At 36.5% G+C, this 9519-nt stretch overlaps 1 protein-coding gene across 5 annotated transcripts in view; it reads right to left on the bottom strand.

Moving 5' to 3' along the window:
• Positions 1-2244: 2244 nt before the first annotated feature.
• FAM229B (family with sequence similarity 229 member B) overlaps positions 2245-9519 on the bottom strand; it is a 14859-nt gene continuing 7584 nt past the window's right edge. For 2 of the 5 annotated variants that reach the window (XM_008514786.2, XM_070559313.1), the window contains exons 2-4: positions 5445-5514; positions 3665-3800; positions 2245-2470 (exon numbers count right to left, since the gene is read on the bottom strand). In XM_008514786.2, the coding sequence (XP_008513008.1) occupies positions 2353-2470; positions 3665-3786 (240 nt within the window). In that variant the 5' untranslated portion in view covers positions 3787-3800; positions 5445-5514 and the 3' untranslated portion in view covers positions 2245-2352. Of the gene's footprint in view, positions 2471-3664; positions 3801-5444; positions 5605-9519 lie in introns of all 5 variants that reach the window. The other 3 variants (XM_070559314.1, XM_070559315.1, XM_008514785.2) reach the window with 2 other exon arrangements.

Here is a 9519-nt window from a genome sequence, read left to right as displayed (position 1 = left end):
GTTTTAAGATTGTCTCTTTATCCCTGGTTTTCATATAATGTAATTGTATGGCTTTTTTTGTTTTCTTCATGTTTCTTCTCCTTGTGGTCAGTTTAGCTACTTGAATGTATGAATTTATAGTTTTCATCAAGTATGGAAAAATTTGGCCATTATTTCCTCAAATTTTTATCTTCCATCTTCCCTCTTTCTTCTGGGAACACTTACATATATGTTAGACTGCTTCATATTGAAACACAAAATTTATGCTTTTCTTTTAGTTCTTTTTTCTTGTATTTCATTTTGGATAATTTGTATAACTATGTCCTCAAGTTCATTAATCTTTTCTTCTCTGGTGTCTAATCCATTCTTAATTCCATTCAGTGTATACTTTTATATCAGATATTGTATTTTCCATCTCTAGAAATTTACTTTGGGTCCTGTTTCTACTTCCATTTCCCTCCTCATAATAATTATGCTTTCATCTACTACTTGAATATTTATGGTAGCTTGTCTGCTACTGATATCACCTGTCATTCTGAGTCTGTCTCTATTGACTAATGATTCCCTTGACTATGGTTGTATATTCCTTCTTTTTTGAATTTCTGGTAATTTGTTATTGGATGCTGATCATTGTGAATTTTACATTTTTAGTGCTGGATTTTATTGTAGTTCCTTAAATTTTGAGGGGTTTTTTCCCCCCTCCTTGTATGCAGTTTGGTTACTTGGAATCAGTTTGATCCTTTCAAGTCTTGCTCTTAAGCTTTATTAGGGCAGGTTCAGAGCAGCCTTCAGTCTAAAGCTATTCCTGCCCTCCCACCCCAAAACCACCTCCACTGAGGCAACATCTTACTGAGGACTCTACTCAATGCTCCATCTATTAAAAGATCTTTCCACTCTGGTTGAAATACAAATTATTCCCCGTCTTATATGAGCTCTGAGGAATTTTCCATCACTCCTTTCTCCTTTCCTGTTATTCTTTCCCTAGCCTTGGGCAATTTCCTTTCTGGATTTTGTTCTCTTCCTTTAAGGAGTATTAATTTTTTATTTACCAGATAATTAAGTTACTTAGGGATCACCCTGATTCTCCCAAGTCTTGTTTTTAAGCTTTCTTAAGGTTGGTATACATTAGCTTTTAGCCTAGCACTAGTTTAGATCTCCTACTAAGATGTGAACTTTCTGAGGTCTCTACTCAATGCCCCACATATTTAACAAGGTATTTCTACTCCAGCTGGTTGGAATTCAAACACCTCCCAGCACAGTGTGAATTTTTCCAGTTTATATATATATATATATAATTCTCAGAATTTTTCCATTTATAAATCCCAGGAAGTTTTTCTTTTTCACCTCATGTAGCACACATGCATCTATGTCCATGTAATTATAAGCTAATAAACCTTTCATTTAAAAAGGTTTAAATGTATATCTTCAGGAGCAGGAAGATGGACAAGAAACTGGGGGAAATGTATCTGACCCTAGTCTGACCCTTTTGGAGAAGACAATTTCATGGGATGGATGGTGGCAACCATCAACAGGAAAAGGAAGCAAGCTGAGCTTTCTGGGGACCATCGCAAGAAGAAGAAAACAGAGATGGCTTACATCTCACAACTGATCGTTAAGTCTAATCAAACAAAAAGATCCATCTGAGGTTCCTCAGTACCACTTGTGGGCAATTTCAAGATGATTGTCTGGGACTTGAGGTACAGTGGGATGATGGGACATCACTTTTTTCTGGAAAAACAGGGGTTAGAACCATAGCCTTGGCCTCATTATAATAAACTTAACCAATTACCTGAGCTTCTATATGCAAGCAGTTTTTGTGCTTAACCATGGATTAACCATGGACTAAGAACTTTCTTTGGTCTTGGATATTCTTTCAAAATGCATAATCCACTGGGCAACATTTCTCACCCAATATAATTATTCCTGGGCAGAGCATTATCAAAAGATATGAAGCCAGAAACTGGCGTTGAATATTCAAGTGAAAGGATTCAGCTATGTAGTAACCCAAAAATAAACAAAGGAACCAGTCTAAAATACATTAAGCATTTAGATGGGCCCTTCTTTGTTGATAATCAAGGTAGATTAAGCTTCATCCTGAATTATTGATATTAATGGTCTACTGTGAGCAAGATGATCTCTAAGGTACTCTGTAATTGTGAAATATTATTCTGTCTTATCTATCAAACATAACTCATGCCTTATCACTACATGTGTTTTACAGACTACATTTCTGTCTTTTCCTACTAAAAGTAAACATTTCAACTGTTGTCATCATCCAAAGGTGCCACCACTTTTATTTGTTTACCTGATCATAAGATGATACTGGCCCATTACCCTTGACCTAGTCAGACCTCTACTAAAGACTTAATTATACTATTTAGGATGCATTTCCTTGCTGCTTTGTGCAGGTGGCTTTCTCATTGTTGCATAGACAGTGATGGGAACATCAGTTATTGTCAGGCAATGACTTCCAGGGCATCTTCGTAGTTGCCTGAATGAAAGAGCAAATGATATGTAGTTAGATACTAAAAAGGAAACTTTTTCAGAGCACCAAAGTTTGAGTGTATATTCAACTGCTTTAAGTCATTTTGATATTTTTAAATGTCACAAAATAACTATAACACAGTGTCACTGATGAGGCAGACATTTTAGACTTATGTTGCAAAGAAATTGTGGTTGTTGCCATACATTTAATCACAGGAAATTAATAAAGATAACCGTCCAGATGAAAAAAAAAATGGGGAGAGCTTACAATTGTAAACACAAGTGATAATACCGCTGCAATTCATACGTGTATGCACCTTAAAATCACCTCGGTTGAGTGATTTAAAAGCTAGAATATTTTTGGAAAAATATAAAACCGAATATACTATTCCACATACTGATCAAATGTTGACAGAATCTCAGGTTTAAAGGAGCTCTTAAATGACATCTAGTCCAAAAATATTTCTAGTGCCTGAATTTCCTTTCCAACATTCCCTTCGATAATCACCCAACCTTAGCCATTTCTAAAGACAAGTGCTCAGTATTCCCAAAGTAGCCTACTCTATCCTCGAAGAACTTTGGTTTTTAAAGTACCTACCTTATTAAGCTTAAACCTGTGTTCTAAAAATTTCTAAGCCATGAGGAATCTAACAATGTAGTATTTGGCGTTTTGCTACGGTAAATAGCAGAAAAGCGAAACAAACCCTATTTCTTACAGTTTTCTTCAATTTTGCAAAAATGATTTTGTTTTATTGAATCTCCATAATCTATATCACTCTCTTTCTGTCAAAAGTCAAATCGAAGTCAAAGTGACACTAAATTGGAGGTCTGAGTCCTCTTCATATTTGTAGCCTCAGGCCTGGCCCAGTGCCCTGAACGTAACAGCACTGAAGGTTTGCTTGTTTAATTGAATGCTATAGCTAATCTTGGAACTATCAACAAAAAAAAACTAGCTAAAATTTATGAAAAGAAAGAAAAATTGGTCTGTCGTTAAGACTTACAGAGGTACAAAATACAGACTCTGTGCTAAGAAAACCTGGAATCTACAATACTAATTTAATAACAGCAATGTTTGCTAATACTAATTGAATAACAGCAATCTTCCCAGGCTTTTTTCTTGCTAATATTGATCATCAGCTAAAGCTGGTATCGATGACAGCTAGTACACATTTCCTCAGTTGTCGGGATAAGAAGACCTCACCTGGTTGGTGACATCTCTTTCCCGTTACAGGCAGCCCCGGAGCTCATCCCAGGTTCTAGCCCAGTTGAAGAATCTCCTCCTTCCACTGGAAACCTTGGCTGCATCCCAAACCGAAAAGGCATAATTCACTGAAAACCTAGATTAGAAAGTTAAAATAATGGTGGGAAGGTGAGTTGTCTTCAAATAGTTCTTTGGAATTTTTAATGTTACTATGTTGTTACAGGCATAGAGAAACATTCTGAAAATGACATTTTTAAACACCTGTAAAAGCGTGTAAATATTGTATGACACACCACTTCCTTATATACAATTTTAAGTCTCACAACAAATATAAAATAGCCACTACACGGTAAAAGTAAGTTGTGCCCTATAGTTACCATGACTGAAGTCCATTTCTGCTGTGTGACAAAAATCCAGTTTGCCTTTAAATGGTTTCTGAAATCAACAAGCTTGAGCCTGCACTCCACCCCCCACCGCCTCTCTGCCTCTCTAAGCCCTTGTCTTCCTTTGAAGTACAGCTGAGTTTCACATCCGCCAAGATATCTTCAGCTAATCCTGCTGTTCCTGGTGGTCACTCCCCCTGCCTCTCTACAACTACAGAGCATTAGTTAAGAAAGTCCCTGGGGAGAGTTGGACTGACTATGTCACTTTAGGCAAGGTGCTTAGCCGAGTATGTTTCTCAAGGATAAATTGGGAATAATAATAGTATCTACTTCCAAGGTAATAGTGAGGATTAAATAAGATAATACATGCAAAGTGCAGTGCCTAACACATAGTGTTCAGTAAATGTTAACTATTATACTCAGCAGATGCTACTGAGCACTACTAAATATATATATAATAATGTAATGCATATGTGAGATGTATACGATCTACATGATATACCTACACACACAGAGCTATATAAAATAATCCCCTTACTGCCTACTGTTGCCTCTGCTTGGAACTCTTACCCACCCTACTGCCCCACCCTTTCCCTGTTAGGGTTGACTCATTCATTAAGTCTGAAGTTACATTGCACTTTTCTCGGAGCAGCCTTCCATAACCCCCTGGATATAAGTTTTCGCAGGACTCTTTATTCTTCTTTGTAACAGTTCTCATCACTTTAATTCAAGAGATCTTAACCGTGACACTACTGACATTTGGGGCCAGATAATTTTTTGTCGGGGAGGGAGGAGGCCATCCTGGGCATTGTAGGATGCTACACGGCATGCAAGGCCTGATCCACTACATGCCAATAACAGCCCTCCTCCAAACTTGTGACAGTCAAAAATGTCTCCAGACATCGTAAATGTTCCCTCGTAGGGGAGGGAACTTGTCCCCTGTTGAGAGCTGGTGTCCCAATTTTTTGTAAATGTTTTTGCTTGTTCGTTGTCCCCCCATGCCCATTCCACGTCTGTCTTTGTCACCACTGGCTGAATCCTCAATACCTAGAACAGTGCCTGGCACACAGTGGGTAATTAATCATTCTAACTTGCACAAATTAGCATGTCTTCAACAAACGACAGGAAAAATGAAAACTGTCATAACTGTTTCTTATGCCTAGTACAGTAGTCTATGCCTAATAAGTAATGTTTATTGTGGTAATAATAAAACTAATTAGTTTAGAATTTTAAATAGTATATAATGGTTTTTATAGACTGTGTCAATTATCAAGGAAAAAATTGTTATGCTCAATGATAAGCTAGTAAAACCATAGTAAAATCTATGGTTTCGTATATTTATCCCTCTTATGTAGGTACTAATTTTTAGCTAACTTGATCAATGATAATAGACTTACCAAAATAGGCCGAGTCTGATTCCTGTAGAGGTGAATAAATCAATTGCTTCTACTGACCTTCCATAGAAGGCTGGAAATGCCAAAGGAATGATCATCAAATGTCCCAGTGGCACCCAGAAATTATGACATCAGAAGATTCTTTTACATAGTTTCCTACCTACTAAAGAATAAAATGTCACAATTCATAGCTCCAGCAACAAGCTGCAACCTAGCTAAAAATCCAGCATCTCTACAGTTTGTTTGACGGTTTACTCTCATTGTCAGTGCCTTATTTTATTTTCCAATATTAAATATTTTAATCAATGATTGAATTTATCTATATTTATTCTAGACCTATAGTCTAATCAGTGTGAACAAAATCACACAAGTTTCTCCTCACTTTATATCCCATTTACTTCATTATCTTTATCTCCCAGACTTTCCCTTAACTAATAACCCAAATTAATCCAATCTGCTTAGGTCCTCATCCCACTCCGAAGGCCTCAAACTGCACCTTTACGGATTTCTCTATAGCTCTTCCAACATGGGATTCTGTACACCCTCTAATGCCTGCACTACTTCTTCTTTCCTGTTTCCTCAAATGAGTCTGGAAATTCCCAAATGGCAGGGATAGCGACAATTGAGAAAGGAAGAATACATCTTGTACTGTCCTCTCCATTTGGTTCCCTGGTCCCTGAGGTTCTCCTCTGTCCATACCATCTTCGCCAAAGGAATGGTGATCAGATGTCCCAGTGACACCCAGACATTACGTCAAAGGTACTTTCGCATAGTTTCCTACCTGCTAAAGGATAAAATGTCTCGGGTCATGGCTCCAGCAACAAGTGGAAAACTGTCTTCTGGACTGCCTTCCCTCTCCCATTTCTACATCAACAACTTACCCCACCGACTGTAACACTTAAGTTTAGCCCTTAAGCCAGAACATTACTCTAAGGCAACGAATTTTTTTCAACATTCGTAGATGACTGAAGTATTCAATGCTACTGAGCATTTTTTACATTCAATGAAAAATCTTTTTCACTATCTACATTTTATGCTAAGTTCCCACTGTTGTTTTTCATATGCTTTATTTATTGGGAATTGGCATTTTACGTAATTAAGTTGATGTTAGACAGAATTTTGCCTCTACATTCTTTTTGTTACTAAGGTGCTGTGAATAGTTGATCACAATTTTAGCTCGAAGAAACCATTTAACCAACTGTGTCATAGTCAGATGAAGTAAAATATTTGCTGGCCACTGTTAGCCAATGTCTCATTAGGACCGAAACATCTGATCCTTAGGATGGCAAAATTTGTAAATAATTTATATTTTTTAGTGGAGACGGCAGTGGGAAAATGATGGCTTTTGCATCAGAATTAGGTTTGAATATTAACACTACGTTAGCTCTGAGACTTGGTGCAAATCACCACAAATTTGTCTGTAAAATGGTATTGGTTAATTAATCAGGGGCCAGACCAGTGGCATAGCAGTTAAGATTGTGTGCTCTGCTTCAGTGGCCTGGGGTTCACAGGTTCAGATCCTGAGCGCAGACGTACGCACCACTTATCAAGCCACGCTGAGGTGGCGTCCCACATAGAAAAACCAGAAGGACCTACAACCAGGATATACAACTGTGTACTGGGGCTTTGGGGAGAAAAAAAAAAAAGAGGAAGATTGGCAATAGATGTTAGCTCAGGATCAATCTTCCTCACCAAAAACAAACAAACAAACAAAAAACCCATACCTGAGAAAAAAAAATCAGTCAGGACAAGTTCTCTTATCTTTTTGTATAATTCTTGAAATCAGAATGTTGAGGCATTGATTTCACTTTTTAGTCACTGATATGTCTTTAAACTACAAAGTAAAGTATCTGCATGTGGAATATTCTTAAATTCCTCTTATTTACCATTATTTTTAACTAGTTTATTTGACACAAGTCGTGCCAAGTTTCATTTTTTAGTAGGGGTGATACAATGAAACAAACCAAATAGCAGGCTTAACGATGAAACTTTCCAGGACTAGAGTAATACATCAGAAGACAAAACGAGCTTGACTCTCCAGCAGATCAGAGAAATGGGTGAATGAGTGAAGTAAAAATGGTGGAAAAAAAAAAGATGGTGAAATCTCTAAATACTCTCTCTTAATTCTCATAAGCCCAAGAATAGTGGTCTTTCAATCCTGGCATATTGATTCATGAGATGCAGAAAAGGAGTGATGTTTGAACTGGGCATATCCTAATAAAATAGATCCATTATTAGAACGAATTCATTCATACAGCAAATATTTGCTGAGAATCCACCATGAGCCAGGCATGTGTTAGGTGCTGAAGATAAAATATTGAGGAAAACAAACACAGTGTCTGTCCTAGTGGAGTTTACAGGTTAGGGTAGGGTCATGTCCTAGACTAGGATATCAAACCTAAATCTAAAGGACAAGTAGGCATTAACAAGGTGGAAATGGGTGGGGAGCAAAGACATTGAGACAGCTGGGAAGGGGTCAAACAGAGGAAACAGCATGTACAAAGGTCATGTGCCAGTAGAGAGGACAACAGAAGATCTGAAAGACCAGTATAACCACAGTAGAGAAATATTTTTAAAAAATCGGGTCAGAGAGAGGTCAAATCACGCAGGAACGTGAACTCAAGTTAAAGGTTTTAGACTTTATCCTTTGAGCAAGGGAGCCCACAAGAGGATTTTAATCTCTCAGGCACCATACTTAGGTTTCACTGATTTTTCTCCATTTTCTGCTTTCCAGTTATTTGATTTCCACTCCATCTTTACTATTGCTTTCCTTCTCTTCACTTTGGGCTTACTTTGCTTTTCTTTTTCTAGTTTCTTAAAACGGAAGCTTAGGTCATTGATTTGAGATCTCTCTTCTTAATATAAATATTTAATTCTATAAATTTCCATTAAAGCATTACTTTAGCTTCATTCCATAAATTTTGAAATTTTGTCTTTTCTGTTTTTTCAGGCGGTGGGGAAGATTCGCTTTGAGCTAACATCTGTTGCCAATCATCCTCTCTCTCTTTCTTTTTTCTCCCCAAAGCCCCAGTACATAGTTGTATATTCTGGTTGTAACTCTTTCTAGTTCTTCTATGTGAGCCACTGCCACAGCATGGCTACTGACAGATGAGTGGTGGGGTTCTGTGCCCAAAAACCAAAACTGGACTGCCAAAGCAGAGCGCACTGAACTTTAACCACTAGGCCATCAGGGCTGGCTCAAAATTTTGTATTTTCATTTTCTTCAGTTAAAACTTCCCTTTTTTAAATTAAATGTTTTAATTAAATTAATTTCAGTTAAAAATATTCCAAATATTTGGGAATATTCCAGCTATTTTTCTTTTACTGATTTCTTAGATTCCGTTGTTGTCAGAGAAAATTCCTTGTATGATTTTAATTCTTTTAAATTTATTGAGACTTGTTTATGGCCAGAATATGAACTGTCTTGGTGCAACTTGAAACGAATGTGTATTCTGCTATTGTTCGGTGAAGTGTTTTATACATGTAATTAGTTGGTTAACAGAGTTGTTCAAGTCTTCTCCATTCTTACTGATTTTCTGTATACTTGTTTTTCAATTATTGAAATAAGGATGTTGAAATCTCCAACTATAATTATGAATTTATCTGTTTCTCTTTTCTATTTTTCCTGTTTTTGCTTCACATATTTAGAAGCTCTGTAATTAGGTGCATAAGTATTTAGTAGTGTTATGTCCTCTTGATGGATTAACATCTTTATTATTTTGAAATATCCTTCTTTGTCCCTAGTAATATTCTTTGCTCTGCAATCTACTTTGTTTGAAATTTATATAGCTACTCTCTATTCATTAGCGTTAATATAATGTATCTTTTCCTATCTTTTTACTTTTAACCAATTTGGTCATTATATTCAAAGTGAGTTTATTATACACAGTATATAGTTGAGTCTTGCTTTTTTTAATCTACTTTAATGAGCTCTGATTTTTAATTGGCGTGTTTATATTATTTACATTTAATGTGATAGATATGATTGAATTTAAATCTGCCCTCTTGCTATTTGTATTCTATTTGTGCCATCAGTTCTTTGTTTCCTTTTTCTTCTTATTCTGTTCTTTTGGAACAA

This window comes from Equus przewalskii, chromosome 9 (assembly GCF_037783145.1).
Source record: "Equus przewalskii isolate Varuska chromosome 9, EquPr2, whole genome shotgun sequence".
Classification (NCBI taxonomy): domain Eukaryota; kingdom Metazoa; phylum Chordata; class Mammalia; order Perissodactyla; family Equidae; genus Equus; species Equus przewalskii.
The sequence above is the reverse complement of the archived record's forward strand: the minus strand, read 5'-3'. Positions and strand labels throughout refer to the sequence as shown.